Source organism: Ascaphus truei, chromosome 6 (genome assembly GCF_040206685.1).
Source record: "Ascaphus truei isolate aAscTru1 chromosome 6, aAscTru1.hap1, whole genome shotgun sequence".
In the NCBI taxonomy this organism is placed as follows: Eukaryota; Metazoa; Chordata; class Amphibia; order Anura; family Ascaphidae; genus Ascaphus; species Ascaphus truei.
Window position 1 is genome coordinate 135,803,939 of NC_134488.1, and position 20,556 is coordinate 135,824,494.

Sequence of the window (20,556 nt, forward strand, 5' to 3'; positions counted from 1 at the left end):
TGTTTAAGGCCGCGGGGCAGGAAACGTGTGCGGGGATGCCCCTCAGGTCCCGCTTGCCCCTGTGTAAGGCCGCGGGGCAGGAAACGTGTGCGGGGATGCCCCTCAGGTCCCGCTTGCCCCTGTGTAAGGCCGCGGGGCAGGAGACGTGTGCGGGGATGCCCCTCAGGTCCCGCTTGCCCCTGTGTAAGGCCGCGCGGGGCAGAAGACGTGTGCGGGGATGCCCCTCAAGCGGGGGGGGGGGGGGAGGGGAGCCTGGTCGCGGTGCAGGTCGCGGCCTTAAACCCCCCCCTTCCCTGTGTGTTGTTGTATATATGGGAGTGTGTATACTGTGCGGCAATCGTCATATACGTGCATAACTGATGTAAATAAAGCATTTGTAACAAGCTCTATAGTCTCCCCGCTTGCGCACAGCTTCGGTATAGGTAGGGAGTCGTTATTGCTGTTCATGACGGGCGCATGCGCGTGCTGCCGTTTGCCTATTGTTCGATATGTCCTTACTCGTGAGTGTCCTTAAAGCGGGGTATGCCTATAGATACATCTATCTATCTCTCTCTATGTATATGTATGTATACATACACATACATATACACATACATATACTAGCTGAGAGACCCGGCGCTGCCCGGGACCAAAACCTCCTCTCCACGTCCCTCTCCATCTCCCTCCCCTGCGCAGCTCCAGTTTTCCCATCCCCCCCCTGCGCAGCTCCAGTTCTCCCCCCCCCCTGCGCAGCGCCGGCCGTGTGTCCCCTTACATATCTCCAGCCGTGTCTCCCCCCCCCCCCGTTTGCCGTTACCCCCCCCTGCACAGCACACAGTGAGACACACGCACACACACACACAGTGAGACACGCGCACACACAGCGAGACGCGCGCACCCGCAGTGACAGATGCACACCCGCAGTGACAGACGCGCGCGCACACACTGTGAGACATGCACACACACACATACACACACACTGTGAGACACCAGTCCCCTCCGTCCATTCTCCGAGCTCCCACCGGTCCGGAAGGCGCCTCTCTCCAATCCGGGCACTCAGCCCGGTCGGTCCCGGGTGTGGGGGGCAGAGCATGCAGCGCCGTGCGCATGGCACCCGGGAGGACAGTGAGCCGCCCGAGGAGCGGGAGCAGCCGCGCGTGCGTGGCCAGGCCGCTGGATGGCTCTGAGCACACGTGCAACACGCAGGTGACAGGGGGGCATCGGGGGAAAGGGAGGGGGGACCGACACAGGGGCCAGTGGGGGGTGAGTGATACCCGTGGAAGTGGGGGGGGGGAGTGACACCCGGGGGCAGGGGGGGGGCAATACCCGGTGAGGGTGATACCCGGGGGCAGGGGGACTCAGCGGGAGAGGGAGAAGAAGAGAGTGGCTGGGCGGCTGTGCGAGGAGGAGGGCCGGTCGAGGCCACAGAAGCAAGCCAATGAGAGGAGGGTGGACCACGTAGCAATCTGATTGGCCAGAGGCTGAGTGACAGACCAATCATATTGCCCCTAGAGACGGACATACAATGGTTTCAAATATATATATCTATATATCCGCCCTAGACCTACACCGAAATAAATAACCTATACTGCTTTCTTCCAGATCTGACTCAAGCTTCAGACAGGACACATTGGAGGTTGTTTGAACTGGGGAGCTCCCTAGGATTTGTGGCGGAGAAAGTGCTGCAACGCCTAAGCTATTCAAATAAATTGGAATATAGATATGTGATTGTGTACGAAGTGTAAAAGAGTATATGAAAATATATACTGGCCCTTTTTTGATGATTTCCTGGTTGCTGCTTGACTTCGGAGAAGGGAATCCCGTCTCCTTCTTAGCGTGGCAGTTGTAGTGTGAAGATAGTCAGCGCAAACCTCATGGGCCTCCTCAGCCGCTCGGTACCTGAGGCTGGGCCATTTTATTTGACTTCAAGTGTGAGTGTAGTCCTTGTGTTTGCTTTATTTCATTTTATTTCATTGTGTCTTATTTTATTGTATTTCATTGTGTCATAGATTGTTCTATACATTTTATGGTTCACCACATGTTTGCATTTCATATGCTTATGTCTCCACTGTATACCCATTAAAGACCTTTTTTATTGTTGTTAACCCTTGTTGGCATACACTCCTTTTGGTCATCTGGGAAACGGGGAGAGGAGACACTCACACACTACACCCATCGGGGGATAATTCTGCTGAGACAACCCAGACACCATCCATACAGGACATCACCCTCTGAGGACAAGGACTCACATCAGGCCGTGTGAGTTTTATGTATATTGAGACTCCAGCATATGAGTCTGTAATAAATCCACTACAGTCAGCGTTGAGGGAGAGACACCACACAAGCCCGTGTGAGTCACTGAATCCATAATTTTATGTATTCTTTGATTAGTTAAAGTGGAAAACCAATTATCAACCCCTCCAGCATTATCCTCCTCCTTACTTCCACCCCCTGCCCTTACCCCCCTCCCCCTTTTCCCCACCCACCCCCCCCTCTTCCCCCATCCCCCACATGTGTATCTAATACACTGAGATATTAATTCTTTTTATCCATATCCTTTTATTTCATTCGGTTCCATCGACATCGGGAGGCCCATGAGGGCACATTGGAACCCACCCCCCCCCCCGTAACCCAGAACACAGGTAAGGAACGCCTCCCCTCCAATGTATAACATTGCGGGACTGAGGGTACCTGGACATTGAGGTACTGTGGATCAGGTAAGATCCCTTTGGTGATTGCTGCTTTAGACATTGGGAAGTGGGGGCATCAAGACACACACGTAACAAGGACTACTTGTAGTATAATGTAATACAATAATTATTTTTTTGTAAAAAATGAATATTATTACTAGTAATTTATTCAATTTGTTTTATGTTAATTTTTTTTAGGGCGGGGAACGGTGGCGTGTAGATTTTTTGGGTTTGCCGAGTTGATTTTTGGTTTATATGTCGACATGTGTGTGTCTGTCTCACGTTGCCCGTGATTTAATTTTCCTGCTTTCCCTGTCTTTCTCTGCTCCTCCCTGTTGCTCCGCTCCCCCTGTATTTTATTAGTGTGGGTGTGGATGTGTGTGCATATATTAGTGTGGGATGTGTTCCTTCCTCCATCAGCTTGTCACATTTCACTCTGCAGCATTCTTCCCTTCCCCCTCCCAATCCCCCCCGGCTATTCGCACTCAGTAGAAAATAAAATGGAAAAAATAAACATCCCTGCCAGGAATCGAACACTGGTCCACTATGCGAATGGCCTGCTGCATAACCACTGAGCTATAAGACTTTCTGTTTTTTGCCTCGTGAATAAAGATATAGAAACCTGTTCATAACAGCTCAGCTATTCGCACTCAGTTAAGTTCTACTGAGTGCGAATAGCCGTGCGGCTATTTGCACTCAACTGTGAATAGCCGTGCGGCTTTTTGCACTCAACTCTGAATATCCACTGCCGTAGTAGCCGTGCGGCTATTTGCACTCAACTCTGAATATCCACTGCCGTGTGTGTGTGTGTGTGTGTGTGTGTGTGTGTGTGTGTGTGTGTGTGTGTGTGTGTGTGTGTCTGTGTCTGTGTCTGTGTCTGTGTCTGTGTGTCTGTGTCTGTGTCTGTGTCTGTGTCTGTGTGTGTGTGCCTGAGTGTGTGTGTGTCTGAGAGAGAGAGAGAGAGAGAGTGTCAGGGAGAGGGAGAGAGTGCCTGTATCCCTGTGTCCCTGTGCCCCTGCCCCTGTGCCCCTGTCCCTGTGCTGCTGTCCCTGTGCTGCTGTCCCTGTGCTGCTGTCCCTGTGCCCCTGTCCCTGTGCCTCTGTCTCTCTGTCCCTCTGTCTCTCTGTCCCTCTCTCTGTGTCCCTGTCCCTCTGTGTCTCTGTGTCTCTGTGTCTCTGTCCCTCTGTGTCTCTGTGTCTCTGTGTCTCTGTCCCTCTGTGTCTCTTCCTCTCCCTCTCCCTCTGTGCCTTTGTCCCTCTGTCCCTCTGTCCCCCTGTCCCCGTGCCCCTGTCCCTGTGCCCCCGTGTCCCCGTGCCCCTGTGCCTGTGTCCCTGTGTCTGTGTCCCTGTGTTCCTGTGTCCCTGTGTCCCTGTCCCTGTGCCTGTGTCCCTGTCCCTGTGTCCCTGTGCCTGTGTCCCTGTCCCTCTGTCCCTCTGTCCCTGTGCCCCTGTGCCCATGTGTCCCTGTGTCCCTGTCTCCCTCTGTGTCTGTGTCCCTGTGTCTGTGTCCCTGTGTCCCTGTGTCCCTGTGTCCCTGTGCCTGTGTCCCTGTGCCTGTGCTCCTGTCCCTGTGTCCCTGTGTCCCTGTGTCCCATGTCCCTGTGTCCCTGTCCCTGTGTCCCTGTGCCCCTGTGTCCCTGTGCCTCTGTCCCTGTGTCCCTGTGTCCCTGTGTCCCTGTGTCCCTGTGTCCCTGTGTCCCTGTGTCTCTGTGTCCCTGTGTCTCTGTGTCTCTGTCCCTGTGCCTGTGTCCCTGTGCCTGTGTCCCTGTGCCTGTCCCCGTGCCCCTGTGTCCCTGTGCCTGTGTCCCTGTCCCTGTGTCCTTGTGTCCCTGTCCCCTGTGCCCCTGTGTCCCTGTGCCTGTGTCCCTGTCCCTGTGTCCCTGTCCCTGTGTCCCTGCCCCTGTGTCCCTGTTCCTGTGTCCCTGTCCCTGTGTCCCTGTCCCCTGTGTCCCTGTGTCCCTGTGTCCCTGCCCCTGTGTACCTGCCCCTGTGTCCCTGCCCCTGTGTCCCTGTCCCTGTGTCCCTGTCCCCTGTGTCCCTGCCCCTGTGTCCCTGCCCCTGTGTCCCTGCCCCTGTGTCCCTGCCCCTGTGTCCCTGCCCCTGTGTCCCTGTGTCCCTGTGCCTCTGTCCCTGTGCCCCTTTGCCTCTGTCCCTGTGCCCCTGTGTCCCTGTGCCTCTGCCCCTGTGCCTGTGTCACTGTGCCACTGTGTCCCTGTGCCTCTGCCCCTGTGTCCCTGTCCCTGTGTCCCTGTGTCCCTGTGCCTGTGCCTGTGTCCCTGTGTCCCTGTGTCCCTGTGCCTCTGTCCCTGTCCCCGTGTCCCTGTGCCTGTGTCCCTGTGCCTGTGCCCCTGTGCCTGTGTCCCTGTGCCTCTGCCCCTGTGTCCCTGTGCCTCTGCCCCTGTGTCCCTGTGTGCCTCTGCCCCTGTGTCCCTGTGTCCCTGTGCCTCTGCCCCTGTGTCCCTGTGTCCCTGCCCCTGTGTCCCTGTCCCCCTGTCCCTGTCCCCCTGTCCCCCTGTCCCTGTCCCTCTGTCCCTGTCCCCCTGTCCCTGTCCCCCTGTCCCTGTCCCCGTGTCCCCGTGTGCCTGTGTCCCTGTGTCCCTGTGTCCCTGTGTCCCTGTCCCCTGTGTCCCTGTCCCCTGTGTCCATGTCCCCTGTGTCCCTGTGCCTCTGTCCCTGTCCCTCTGCCCTTGTGCCTGTGTCCCTGTGCCTGTGTCACTGTGCCTGTGTCCCTGTGCCTGCCCCTGTCACTGTGTCCCTGTGTCCCTGTGTCCCTGTGCCTCTGCCCCTGTGCCTGTGTCCCTGTGCCTCTATCCCTGTGCCTGTGTCCCTGTGTCCCTGTGTCCCTGTGTCCCTGTGTCCCTGTGCCTCTCTCTCTCTTTTTCTTTCTCTCTCTCTCTCTCTCTCTCTCTCTCTCTCTCTCTCTCTCTGCGCCTCTCTCTGCGCCTCTCTCTCTGCCTCTCTCTCTCTCTCTGCGCCTCTCTCTCTGCCTCTCTCTCTGCCTCTCTCTCTGCCTCTCTCTCTGCCTCTCTCTCTGCCTCTCTCTCTGCCTCTCTCTCTGCCTCTCTCTCTGCCTCTCTCTCTCTCTCTCTCTGCCTCTCTCTCTCTCTCTCTCTGCCTCTCTCTCTCTCTCTCTCTCTCTCTGCGCCTCTCTCTCTGCCTCTCTCTCTCTCTCTCTGCGCCTCTCTCTCTGCCTCTCTCTCTGCCTCTCTCTCTCTCTGCGCCTCTCTCTGCGCCTCTCACTGCCTCTCTCTCACTGCCTCTCTCTCTCTGCGCCTCTCTCTCTGCGCTTCTCTCTCTGCGCCTCTCTCTCTGCGCCTCTCTCTCTGCGCCTCTCTCTCTGCGCCTCTCTCTCTGCGCCTCTCTCTCTCTGCGCCTCTCTCTCTGCGCCTCTCTCTCTGCGCCTCTCTCTCTGCGCCTCTCTCTCTGCCTCTCTCTCTCTCTGCGCCTCTCTCTCTGCCTCTCTCTCTCTGCCTCTCTCTCTCTGCCTCTCTCTCTCTCTGCGCCTCTCACTGCCTCTCTCTCACTGCGCCTCTCTCTCTGCGCCTCTCTCTCTGCGCCTCTCTCTCTGCGCCTCTCGCCTCTCTCTCTGCGCCTCTCTCTCTCTGCCTCTCTCTCTGCCTCTCTGTCTCTCGTTTTTATCTTAACTGCCCTATACCTACACCGAAATAACCTATTCTGCTTTCTTCCGGATCTGACTCAAGTTTCACGCGGGGGACATCGGAAGACAGGTAGGAAACACCTCCCCTGCAGTATAGTACCTTGAGGGACTGCGGATCAGGTAAGATTCCAGGCGGGATTGCTGCTTTGGAAATCAAGAGGGGCATCCTGACACTGGTTAATGGGTTCAGAAGTCATTCACATCTGGCTTTTTTAGTTTTTATTTTTGTTTTGTGAGGCACACACACACACACACACACACACACACACACACACACACACACACACACACACACACACACACACACACACACACACACACACACACACACACACACACACACACACACACACACACACACACACACACACACACACACACACACACTACTTTACGAAATAAACCTACGTTTCTATGAAAATGATATCATTCTATAATGAATTATCTGTTAGACCTTGTCTTTAGCCAGCTTCTCCAATAGTATCCGTATACATTGAAACTTATATAGCAGGTACTAATGTATATATATAATGTTGCATCCTTAGCTTCTTCTGCTCTTTAATAATTATTTGGTTCTATTTATACTACTATAGTGATTATTATGTATTCATATATAAGTGTACATTATCTATGATGAGCGAATCGAATTGTTGATGCAACATTTTTTCCACATGTTCTTTGTTTTTAAACTCCCCTTTCTTTCTGTATTGTTTGTCAAGTTGTAAAATTGTAAGGTTGTTTTTTATGTGGATATCTCGTGACACACTGTGTTCATTTTTGAACACTCACGAGCACCTCCTACTCCCTCTTGATACTAGCCGATATTTCTCTATTCTGATTGGTTCTCAGTCTATTGGCTGAGAACGGTCACGTGATTGAGTTGAACCAATGGTTATGCAGCCGATTTTAATCTATTCTGATTGGTTCTCAGTCTATTGGCTGAGACTGGTCATGTGGTGATTTTTGACCAATGATAGCACGGCTTAATGTATTTAGAGAGAAGAGGACGGAGAGGGTGTTACTCTTTGATAAAGTTCTACAATAGAACGAAACGCGTCAGAGGTGTACTACCATGTGGATGTTCTTTTTTGTTTTTGATCATTAAAGTAATTTAGTTTTACGTGCCTGGTTGGAGTTCTTTTTGGAGTAGCAGTGACCACCGTTTTTCTTCCCATACCTTATTTACCTTTTGCGAGCTGGAGCACGCCACCGCTTCCAGCAACAACAGCAGCATTCTCTTCCAGCAGCACCTGGCGGTTCTACAGTTTGATCGGAGATGTGGGCCAGCTGACATAACCCCTCGGTTACCAGATGCAGGTGAGGCTAGCAGCAGCTGGATATTTGACTTACTTTGGGTCTCTGTTCTGACAGGGCTCCACTGTACTTCTACCAGCCATGCTTTAAAGGCCCCCCATCTAGGTCTATGGGTTCATTATAGAGGTTTTTATGATATCATTGGACATTTTGTTGCTGCGGTGTTTTACTCTACTGCTTCATTATATATCCACAAATCTGCATCGTTGCAGCATCAATGTTTTGGGTGCAAACCCTATTCTCCAATCTAGTACATGCACAAAGGCTATCCTTTTAGGGGGGGCATTCATCCACCTCTTTGCTACCTCCCTTCCCTCTCCCCCCCCCCCCTTGTTCCTTCTCCCATTTGTCTTTTTATTCTCCCTGCTCTTTGGCTTGCTTTCCCCAGTGTCATCCACACTCCTACGGTACCTACAGTATTATGTATTATTTTCCGTTTTCAATGTTGTGTTTTCACTTTTTTTTTTTAATTGTAACACCTTTCCCCCCCCCCCCCCCCCTCAATTGCAGATATGGACCATGTGGGGAAATACACTTGTGTTACCGGGTGTGGTGCGTTACCTGATAAGCTCACAGAAGGCCTGAACCACCGCCACTGGGAGCCTGGGGTTACCTGATGGTTCGAACACAGCGCCTCTACCTGTAAGGGTGTAACGGATCCGCACCTTAGTTTACTGTTTGCCTTGCCTTACAGACATGTGCAGCCCTGGAACACTGCTTCTAATATTTACTGAAGCTCCACCCTGGGTTCAATCATTAAAGCAATGCTGTCTCTCGCCCCTTCTGCTATTGGTTCACTGACCTTTAAAGACAGCCTTCCTACAATGCTTCCCTGACGAGCATAATCCTTCCTGCATGTCACACGTGTTCTGCCACAAGCCCTTGGCATGTCTGTGTGTGTACTAACCTCTCTAGTTGTATTCCCTAGTTCCTGAGGCCTGCTGCTAGTCTTCATGCAGGGGCATGTCTTTCCTGAGTATCCTGAGGCCAGCTACTACTCTCTACGTAGAGGCCTGCTTCCCTGAGGCCTGTTCCTGTCTCCTTTGCTGAAGCGGAGTACTCTCCAGTGTTGACTTCAGCTCCCTGTTTCCTTAGGCCTTCTACAGCAGAGGCCTATCTACTGGTTCCTGGGGCCTGCTGCTCATTCTCCATTGCAGAGGCCGTGTCCTGGTTCCTGTGCTGAAGCGGAGCACCTCCCGAGTATACTTCAGCTCCCTGTTTCCTGTGGCCTGCTGCCCTACCCTTGGCAGAGGCCAGTCTACGAGTCCTGAGGTCTGTAGCTCTCTCTCTCCTTGCACAGGCCTGCTCTGGACTCTTGCGCTGAAGCACTGGTTTACCGGTGCTGCCAGGCGATGCGCCCACTCCGGTCTGCCTATCCCTTCCTGAGACCGGTACCATGGGCCATGGTCGCCGTACGCACAGAACCCGCTCCCCCGCTCCTAAGCTGAAGCGGGGAACTCCTGACTACCTGTTGCCGAAACTCCGCTTGGATAACGTTTACCCTGATGTCTCCAATCCTGACCCTGGCTTACCCACTGACGATGCTGCCTTCTCCAGTCCCGACCCTGCTATGTACGACTATGAACTGCGCAATCCGGATCAGCCTGCGCGGTCTAAGGTCGGTGCTTATACAACCCCACCTCAGCCACGCGGTCCGACCCAGGTTTGTGGAGAGCACAACCGTGACAAAGATGCACCTAAATGGCTCCTTAGTTATTAGGGTCGTTTATACAACAAAAAACAAAATCCAGCATCCAAATTACAAATTATATAATAAATCTTATCTGTTTGTCTTCTCATATGTAAGGGTCATCTGTTTAAACTCTTTGACCAAAGAGTTATAAGTTTAACGGGTATTCCCTCTATCCCAATCACAGATACAGTGTGTCTGGGTGGAAACCTATGTGTTACAAGGTGTGGTGCATACACCTGTAGGTTCACAAGAGACCTGAGCCTCCGCTTGTTGGGAACCTGGGGTGAGTCCTTCAGCTCGATCTGATTTACAGCACCTCCACATGTGCATGGTTCTAGAAATGTAGAAGGTTGCCTACCCAGGACCCACATACACAATAAGTACATACACGGGAATGTATATAACCAGTTTATATATATATGCAGGAATAATACACACTTAATAACACTCCCCCTAGGGGGTAACTCCACCGTCTATAACGGAGTCCCAAAGTGTCCTTCACTCCACTAGGAGCGTACCTACCCACCACCGTGTATCCCCACACCGTGTCCACCACCTAACCCCTTTGTCCCGTGGTCAGCGCTACCACTATGTGTAATAATAATATGTATATGATACGTTGGTGCACCTGGCTACATAAGCCTGCAGCCACGTCATGGCATGTCCCCTCTGCAGGTCCTAACACTACCTGTGAATAGTCTCAGTTACTTCTAAAAAAGGGAAAATTGCTTCATTGACAAGTCGGCCACAGTTGCATGAAATAACCTGCTACTTTAACAGTGGGGAGGAGTCTCCTTCATCCTAGGGAGGAGGGGTCACTAACCCCCAAACAACAGTTACTTTACTAGTTGACAATTCAACACACACAATCCCTGCAAGCTCTAAACCCAACACCAGTGGCATATTTCCTAGAATGGCAAAGTTTGGGTGTGACATAGATTGATGCTTGCCATCCACGCATCCGCAGGAGCGGCTACCGATCACGAATGCATGTCCGAAAAGCACCGATCACGCATGCACAGCCGCCAAAGGGAGGCAAGCAACAGAATTAAAATGCTATGGTCTGAGTAGCTAAATTAAATAGCTTTATGGAGTTGGGCTAAAACAGCAGTTGCCTTCTTACCATGGTATACTAAATTAGAAATGTAAACTTTAGCCCCTCAAACGGGTTAGACAGGTATTGATTGTTATGGCCTTATTTCAGTTATAACTGTCTGGAAAAATAAAACTCAAACATGGAGACCTTTCTCCTGTCGCATTGTTAAGTAGAAGAACCAGCCTGGGGACCCACTAGAGTGGAAAAGAGAAAACTTCAAAACTCCAATTTATCCCATTGGTGTATGCGGTGGGATATAAAACACCAAGGTATATACAATGGAGGAACTGGTGAAAGTTCTATGCAGCATCATTCCCTAATGAAGAGGTTACATAGAGCAGATGTATAGATATAGATATATTTTACTCTCTCTCTCCTCTTCAGTAAAAGCCCTATTTCGAGGTCTGGACGGGAGTAATGCCAATAATGAAATAACATAAATTTAACCCTCTGCTAATTTAAACTACTAATTAGTCCAACTATGACCATTATGCATACAATTATCTTAGTGAGCAAGGCCTCACAGGGATAATAATGCCCTTTCCTATGTTACAGTAGGTAACGTCCCATTTTTTGTCCTGATTAACTCATTGGAGCCTATTCTAATACAGTAGCTTCGATGTCAAACTCATTGAAGATTTTGAGCAGCTATCCCAAAATGTTGCTAGGCAGCTATTCAGAAAGCCTTGATGAGTTGGTTAAATCGTGCGGGGAATGCATTTTTTTTGAGATTTTTGACTCCTGCTCAATCTCGCCGAGCAGGCGCTGCAAAAAAAGCTCAAACGCGCATTTTTCTGATAATTTGCTATTCTAGTAGCTCCGATGAGATAATAGGAGCTCTGGAATTGTGTGTTTATCAAAGATTTAACTCGCCAGCCCAAGGTTGGCGAGAAGGGATCTGCGATCAGAACCAAGACCAAAAAAATTTGCCTGCATCGGATTGATGCCGGGTGTCTCAGGAACAGAAGTGCGTTGATTTCAGGTCCGGGGACACCCTGCTTCCCAAGATGCAGGCCCCATTATGGGGTGTGGGTATCCCCATGCAATGTTTAAATGTCCCGCATCCCGTGACAGGGAAATTTAAATGCATAGGAGATACCGGCACCTGTGTCTTGGGTATCAGGGGGTCCCTGGACCTAAAATAAACGCGGTTCTGCTCCGGACACTCCCTGCTCCTGAACACACGTAAACATATTCATAAAAACACTGTGATCGCCTGTGAGAGCTGTGCAGGGAGATCGCCTGTGAGAGCTGTGCAGGGAGAGGAGGCACTCTCTGTGCAGGGAGATCGCCTGTGAGAGCTGTGCAGGGAGATCGCCTGTGAGAGCTGTGCAGGGAGAGGAGGCACTCTCTGTGCAGGGAGATCACCTGTGAGAGCTGTGCAGGGAGATCGCCTGTGAGAGCTGTGCAGGGAGATCGCCTGTAAGAGCTGTGCAGGGAGAGGAGGCACTCTCTGTGCAGGGAGATCGCCTGTAAGAGCTGTGCAGGGAGAGGCGGCTCCCTCTGTGCAGGGAGATCGCCTGTAAGAGCTGTGCAGGGAGAGGCGGCTCCCTCTGTGCAGGGAGATCGCCTGTAAGAGCTGTGCAGTGAGAGGCGGCTCTCTCTGTGCAGGGAGATCGCCTGTGAGAGCTGTGCAGGGAGAGGCGGCTCTCTCTGTGCAGGGAGATCGCCTGTGAGAGCTGTGCAGGGAGAGGCGGCTCTCTCTGTGCAGGGAGATCGCCTGTAAGAGCTGTGCAGGGAGAGGCGTCTCTCTCTGTGCAGGGAGATCGCCTGGAAGAGCTGTGCAGGGAGAGGCGGCTCTCTCTGTGCAGGGAGATCGCCTGGAAGAGCTGTGCAGGGAGAGGCGGCTCTCTCTGTGCAGCTGTTACAGGCTGTGGCCAGATCATACGGGGAGATATTTGAGAGAGACTGAGATGACTGTCTGCGGTCCCGTACACTATTGGCATTTTCCTGCCTCACGGTTTGGGAGGGGTTCAGATTCTTTCTGAATACCGGGCTAACACAAATGACAAACCGTTCGGCGGGAACATGTCAAACCGTTCGAGATGGCAGCAAAGTTATGGAAGCTTCTAGAATAGGCCCTACTGACTGCTGGTGGGACTGTGGTTTCCGGAGTGCTGCAATTTCCTGGATTAGTGGTTACTTGGAAACTATGATCCTAATACATCTATATTCCGGAAGTAACGGGGTCAACGCGAAACGATGACAGTTAGTAGCGAAGAAACAAAAATGGTAGGCACTGATAACTGTTGGATGTGGATGGCTCTGATGCTGCTGACGCAGTTTGCGCTGCTGGCGATGCTGCTCCTCGCGGTCCAGCACGTGATGTTCATCTCCAGCTGTTTCGTAGTATAATTTATTGATCTATCTCCAGAGATACAAATTTCTTCAGTGCTGCAGCCCTGCAGGGTCTCGTAGCTAATGCTTTGCCCTGGAATACACACCAGGAAACGCGCTGATTAATTGGGGCAGTGTTATATACAATATATCTGCTACATGTTAATTGTGGCACTAAACTTATGTTAACGAGAATCAGGATGGAAAATAACTGTGTATTAGACCGCAGCGCTATACAAGAACATGCTACTATAATAATAATAATAATAATAATAATAATAATAATAATAATAATAATAATACTATACTACTATTATAATACAATAATAATAATCATCATAATAATAATATACTATACTAATATTATAATACTATACTACTATTATAATACAATAATAATAATAATAATAATCATCACCATCACCATCGCCATCACCACCATCACCATCACCATCACCATCACTATCACTATCACTATCACTATCACCATCACTATCACTATCACTATCACTATCACTATCATCATCCTATACTAATATTATAATACTATACTACTATTATAATACTATACTACTATTATAATACTATACTACTATTATAATACTATAATAATATTATAATACTATAATAATATTATAATACTATAATAATAATACTGTACTAATATTATAATACTGTACTAATATTATAATACTGTACTAATATTATAATACTGTACTACTATTAAAATACTATACTACTGTTATAATACAATAATAATAATAATAATAATAATATGCTGTACTAATATAATACTATAATAATAATTATTATTATTACTGGTATTATTATAATTATTATTATTATCACTTAAGGGCTGATCATAGAAGTCATAAAGTGGGTCCTTGCGTTTGGGTAGGCACCTTATGACGAGGGAGGGGGCCATCTTCTACACTTCTCTCCCCGCTAATACAACTTGGAAAGGGTTAAGGGAGTGATCTAGCTAAGAGGGTGGGGCTCTGTGGGGTGGTTAAGGCAGGAAAATGTGGGAGGGGCTCTATCTTACCTCGTGCCCTCCCGCAAGTATCATGCCCACCCTCCTGCCCGATTGTTTTGTTCAGGGGAATGCTTTTGTATGTTGTAGGTGTAAACCCCTTCCCTATTGGGGTTACTATATAGGGTTACAGGAGTGTCCCAGTCAACCACCCTGGTGATAGGGATCTGCTAATCATCAAGCAGGAGCTTCGCCCCGACCCTTTGATGACCCAGAGACAAGGCGATGTGAGGTGAGAACAGAAGAGGAGGATTTGGAGGAGACAGGTGGAGGTTGAGAGCAGTGATTAAGATGGGAGCTGCAGCAGTACATGAAGTGTTCATTACAGTGAGGACCTTTGTATAGGGAGCTAAATCGGGACAAGGAAGTGTCTATCATAAACAAGGCCCTAGGAAAGAAGTTAAAGGAAAACATGTTATCCCAAGATGGCTGCCCCTCATACAGCCCCACGACTGACCTGATACGAGTCCCTTCAGGGGTTCCTGCCCTGGTCATACTTATAACTATTCTACTGTGCTGTGACCTGAAGGTGAAAGTGATGGAGCACAGTGTTAGCAAGCAGCATCACCCCATGTTGCCTGTGTGCAATAGGTTTGGGTACAGAGAGAGAAAAGGGACCCCCAGCTGGGACCCTGCAAAGAGAGGTGAAGAGAGGGCTGTGAGGTGAGACCTTTGTAGATGGGACCAAGGAAAGGGCTCACTGTAAATAGTTGTATGTAGGAGACGTCCTGGCTATGTAACATAGCGGGACTACAATTCCCTGAAGTCCTGCTGCGAAACTCCTATCACATGGGCCGTTACAGCCAATCAGGAGTGCGCCCATAGTAACACACAGCAGAGAGAGGATCGGGAAGGTGCGGCAGCCATCTTGCGGTTGGCGCCACATGTTAGATATGGGAGATATGTGTAGTATAGAGGTGGCCATTTTGTTGGAGGGGCCATTTTGTAGAGGTTCTCCTCAGCGTTCTGTTGAGAGTTAACAGTTGAGAATAGGGAGTTGATCCAGAGCAAGGGAAGAGGGAGAAAGTTTCCGGAGAGCCTGCCAAGCTCCCGGACTATACCTTAACCTGCCCTAAGCCCCAAATAGACCCCCTCACTGAAGATAAGTGTGTAGGGCCGCCCTTAAGATAGGGAGCTCCTGTCATAGAGAGAGGGTGGAGCGGAAACATCTGAGCAGATCAGAGCTTAGAGGGAGGCTTTCCACTGCGGCCTGCGTGACAGACATCATCCGGGACCTAAGGTGTGAAAGGCTTGTGTTGAGACCGCAAAACGTTGGACGCTTGCTCCTAAAGGGAAGCGTGGCCTGGCTGGACCTTAAGCCAGGAAGGTAAAGTGCACCAACACAAGGTGGAGGGTAACGCTGCCCTCACACATATTGGGAGGGAATGCTCGCAGCACACTGGTTTACAGGTGCCCGAGCAACTTCAGTACTATTTGGGGCTAGCTACCCCTGGACTATTGTTATTTATATTATAATACTGTGCATTGTTTGTATTGTGTCAAATTATGCTTTCTGTGGGATCACAGTAAAGGAGTTATATTTTACTGATTGTGAGTGTGTTATTTGAGTATACCTTAGGTATACGAGTCCTATGAGGAGTCAATCCTATAACCCCAGGATCCTCATACAGTAGGTTGAGGCGTTGCACCATATAGAGATATATAGAACGCACAGTCATCCCAGGCTCCCTGTGAGCGGAGGCTCAGGCCTTCTTTACATCCGACGGGTAGCACCAGTACTGTAGTAGTCGCTGATTCCCTTAGGGTGGGGGAACACCTGTTACATATAAATGAATAGATAAATACTGCTGCGGCTAAGCTTATTCTAAAGCTTGCCGGGGTCAAGCCGCGTTCCTGCCGGGGGCTTTTCTCCATTTGAAACGGAGTTTCCCGCGCGGCGGCCGCTTCAATAGATAAGCGCTAATGGCGCTCATTATTGAAAGCGCCCGAGGCGCGGGAAAACCAGCTAAAAACAGCCAAAGACAGCCACGCCCGTCCGTGGATATTTTTAAATTGCGGAGGCAGCCGCTTTAGAATAAAGCTGGCCGTCACTGTATGTATAGTTGAATAGGTATAGTGTCAGAAAATATAAGTATGTTATGAGTAGTGTGTTATAGTGAGAGGTACAGTAGGTACCCTAGTTATAAAGGACACTGATTATACCAGTTAGTAAGATAATCAATACTCAGGGTCCCCTGAACATGGATACCTGTAGTAACAAAGATTTAACGGCATTAGCAGGGTGGAGATTATCCCTGGTAACTAGGTCAGGAAGGAGTTAATGTATATTTACTGGTTGTTATCCCTGGTAACTTGGTCAGGAGGCAGTTAGTATGGTAGCTACTGCTGTGCCAGCCTTTATTCTTAAACTTGCCTTGGAAAATCTGGGGCAATCACCAACATGACTCAGGTACATGCTGCACATTTCAGTGACATTTCTGCAGAAAGACTAATGGCCCATATCCTGGAACCAGGGTCACGTATGATGTATGAATAATTCCAGTTAGCTTAACTCATGTCTTCCCTCTTCCAAAGCATAACAAGTCCTTATTGTCTTTCTTAACTTTATTGCAGAAGTGGAAAACAAAGGGTACTTGTAGATGTAGTGTGAGTAGAAAGGGCTTCTCTGTCTGAATGCTTGTGTGTCCTGGGTGGGAATGGAAGTGAGGAGCAAGGGTCACACTAGAAGTGAGATGGGACTAACTAACTATCAGCAAAACAGGGGGGAGGGCAGAATAGCCCATTCTGAGAAAGATCTCAGAAGTTGCTATAGCAACTCACAGACTTCATTCCTAGAGGCAGGAATGGCAACATAGTATAGATCACACAGGCACTGTGTGTGTGTGTGTGTGTGTGTGTGTGTGTGTGTGTGTGTGTGTGTGTGTGTGTGTGTGTGTGTGTGTGTGTGTGTGTGTGTGTGTGTGTGTGTGTGTGTGTGTGTGTGTGTGTGTGTGTGTGTGTTCAAAGCAAATACACATGCAGCTGAAATCAGGAACTGACAGGCAGAAGCTGCAAAAGAGTGGGGTGAACAGTGGGGCAGAAATGGGAATACTTGTTCCAGGACACTCTTCGTCTGGTATCTGGAGATACCACTATATAACTGACTATGTGGAACATATGTAATACATAACAATATAACATCACATTCTCAAACAATGCGAAAGTCCATATCCACATAGCGATGAGATACCGGCCGGTACCCCTGGTTTCAAAGTCCCTTGGCCAAAGTTCTTTGGCAAAGGATGCCAGGTGGATGCACCGTTCCAGGTTAGCTGATTGTACCACAATGTCTTTGTGCAAAAGTCTCTGGCACTGTTTAGTGTTTATTTGAAATCCTTCACGTACCCCAACGAAATTGGTTCCGCAGTCGGAGCGTATTTGTTTGACTGGTCCTCTGATGACAAAGAATCTTCTGAGGGTGTTTCTGGGTCGTATACTCGTGAGTGACATGGATACTTGAGGCCTTATCTCCGTGTCCTGCTCTAGATGCACAAATTCAAAGTCGTGGGATTAACGTTTTTTCCGCGGATTGCATTAGAAACGTTGGTCTTGTGAGCCACGACATGTTCTGGTGTTGAGCTGCGGGCACTGATCTGGTGGCATGATCTACAGTATTTTGGTCTGTGGGTACATGGTACCATTGTTCTGGTTGGGTTGACTTCCTGATTCTTTCTACACGGTTGGCCACGTATACGTGGAATCTTCTTTTCTCGTTGCATATGCAACCCAGTACCATCTTGCTATCTGTGTAGAACCTGACAGCATCTGGTTTGCAGCCAATTTAGTTTTTGACGAGTTTTGCCAGTTCTACCGCTGATACTGCACCACATAGTTCAAGTCTGAGTATAGTGTGGTCGTCTCTTTTTGTCTGGAACGATATGCACCCTAAGTCATCCGTGCATTCCTCTTGCACGAGGATGTTTCCACGTATTTTGGTGATACGCCTTTATGTCTTTTTGTTAACTGCCCTCAGGAGGTTGTTTTCTCCCTGGACATGACGAAGAACAGTCTCTTTTGTACTTGTAAATCCTTTTGTGAAATGTCTCTGCGACTGCCTCTTTTTAGGCGTGTTAGAGGACAGTCTTTTTGCCGCTGTACTTTCACCTGCAGGGCGCAATCTTTTGCGGCTATGCCAGCGGTGGCGGTTAGCTGCTTTGCCAATTAGTATTCTGCGGAGAGGAATGACTGTATGTCTTAGCTGTGCCATTGCTCGCAGGAGGACTGTCCGATTGTTTCCTTTCCTTTGGACGATCCTTTTGTCGGTCACCTTCAGGAGGTTGCTTTCTTCCATTGGTGGAGTCGCCTTGTCATCCTTAGTTGTCTAGACTACTAAGCATCCTAGGCCATTGTCAAATTCCCCTGATGTGAAGATGTTTTTGTTGATCTCCAGGGTATGACCTTGTCTCTTTTCCTCACTTGGCCTTCCTGTCACTTGGAGATGGCCAAGACATGGTTCGGAGAGGGATGTGTGTCCACATTCTGTTGTCATTGTTCTGCGGGCGTCAACATAGTCTGGTTCGTGCCCTTTGTCAATGCACATGTTTCCCATTATCACCCATCCTAGGTCAAGCCTTTGGGTGAATGGATCGTTGTTGGGTCTGTTGCGCTGTTTACGGACTTTATGCACCCTCAGGATCTCCCTACCGAGCAGCAGCAAGATCTTGGCGCCTTGTTCTACCAGTGGGATGTAGTTGGCTATTCCTGTGAGGTGTTGGTGATGGTGTGCCACGTCCGGTGTGGGAATCTCATCCTTGTTTGCCGCCATGTGGTTGCACTCGATGAGTGTGTGGAGAGCTATCTTCACTCTGTTCTCCACTGAACGTATAATGTAGCTATTTGCTCTTCTCCCTGCTGTCTCAGTTAACCCTGCACAGGTTCTGAGGGTGTAGGGTGAGGCATTGTCTTGTGTGTTAAATAAGTTGAAGAATTCCGTCTTCGCCAATGATCTGTTTCTTTGATCGTCGAGGATTGCATACATCCGAATAGTCTTCTCAGGTTGTCCCTGGGGGTGCACTGCGACAAGGCAAATTTTGGAGCAGGACCTTTTGTCACATCCTTCTCCGCAAACCTCGGTGCACTGAGACGTGACAGATGTTGGCTCTCATTCTCCTTCCTCCCCGCCATGCTCCGCTATCGAGGATGGGTTGTTGAGTGTCAGTGCCTCTGGATGTAGAGATGTTACGTGCTTGTCACTTTTGCACACTGCACATTTGATGGCTTCTTTACAGTCTTTGGCTAGATGGGTTGTGGAATCGCAGCACCTGATGCAAACTCTGAATTCTCCGAGTAACTTCTTGCGTTCCTCTATGGACTTCATCTTGAACCCAAAGCACCTGTTACGTGGATGTGGCTTCTTGTCTATGGGACATTCCCTGTTTGGTCCCCTTGATTTCTTGTTTTCAGCGACCGACTGATTGGGACTTGTTTGGGTCGTGGGGGACACGTCCATTCTGTGGACCGAGATGGGTGTTCGAGTGTTACCGTATCTCGGCACTGGTCTCTCACTCCTCAGGTTGCTTGCACTGTGTGTGGTCTGCGCACCTAAGATGAAACTGGGATCGTTCCTTGTCCTTGCCGCTTCGTGGATGAAGCTCAAGAAGAATGAGAAGGGAGGGAAGGCGACTTGTATTTGGAGCCTTGTGACATCCATCTTTCTTGGAGGTTGTAGGGTAGCTTCTCCAAGATGGGTCTCACTCCGCGAGCTGAGTCTAGGACGTTAAGACCTGTCAGGGATTGGTCTGTTCTTGCAAATTCCAGCTCCTGCAGCAGATCCCCGAGCTCTCGTAACTTCGAGTAGTCTGTAGCTGTGATCTTGGAAACGCTGTCGACTCTTTTGAAGAGAGCGTCTTCGACTGCGTCTGGGCTACCGTAGCACTCTTCCAGCCTTTGCTATACTAGGTCAAAACCTACTTGGGTGTGGTTCACGTTTGCTGCCCTGAGTCTTCGCATGTTCTATGGATTCTTTCCCCAGCCATTTGGTTAGTAGGCTGCGTTCTTCCCTTGTGGAAAAGCCCAGGCACTTGATTGCGTCGTGGTTGCTCCCCGCCATCCTGTCTCACTGCAGCTTCTAGGACTTCGGCTTGGGCTATGGCTGCAGCAGCTTCCCCATCTTGATTTAGGGCCTCTAGGTTAATGCCCACCTCTGTCTTTTTACGCGCTGCGGCTGCGGCGACGGCGGTGGCTGTCTGCTCCTCCTCTTCTATGCGGTCCTTTCTAGTTTCATGGCTGCCTCTTTTTGAGCGTATTCGGCCCTTGCTCGTGCGGCCTCTGTGTTGGCTCGTGCCTGAGTGGGCTTTGCGCTTGCGCTGGACGCGTTAGATTGCGCTTATCTTGCTGACCTTGATGAATGTCTGGATGTGCTGGGGCGCTGTGATGCAGTTTCCAGCAAAAGGTCTTTTCTCTGGTCTTCGGCCTCGGTGATAGTGGTCTGCACGAAGCCGTCGCGCTCCAGGTAGATGTGGCAAACTTGCGCAAGGCCTTGGCTGATTCTGAGTCCCTGCTTGCCCGGCTTCAGTAGACTGGCAGCGCTCTGATTGGCTGGTGAGAAATTTCCCACGCTGGTATTAGCTGTAGTATTTCATGAACTCTGAATCCCTTAACCAATTCGGTCATCAGATTCTAAGCACCAGAACAGCAGCGGCAAATTTGAATGTACCAAAAAATGCTCTCTGAGAAATAGCAGCGAGCCGGCTTCAGAAAATTGAAGTCAAAATAAGTCCAGCTTTTTCCAGCCAAGTTCTAAAAAATGAACATAGCA

At 49.7% G+C, this 20,556-nt stretch overlaps 1 protein-coding gene across 1 annotated transcript in view; it reads right to left on the bottom strand.

Moving 5' to 3' along the window:
• Nucleotides 1–12,216: 12,216 nt before the first annotated feature.
• LOC142498174 (uncharacterized) overlaps nucleotides 12,217–20,556 on the bottom strand; it is a 48,943-nt gene continuing 40,603 nt past the window's right edge. The window contains exon 8 of the mRNA XM_075606685.1: nucleotides 12,217–12,860. Coding sequence (XP_075462800.1) covers nucleotides 12,619–12,860 — 242 coding nt within the window. The 3' untranslated portion in view covers nucleotides 12,217–12,618. The remainder of the gene's footprint in view (nucleotides 12,861–20,556) is intronic.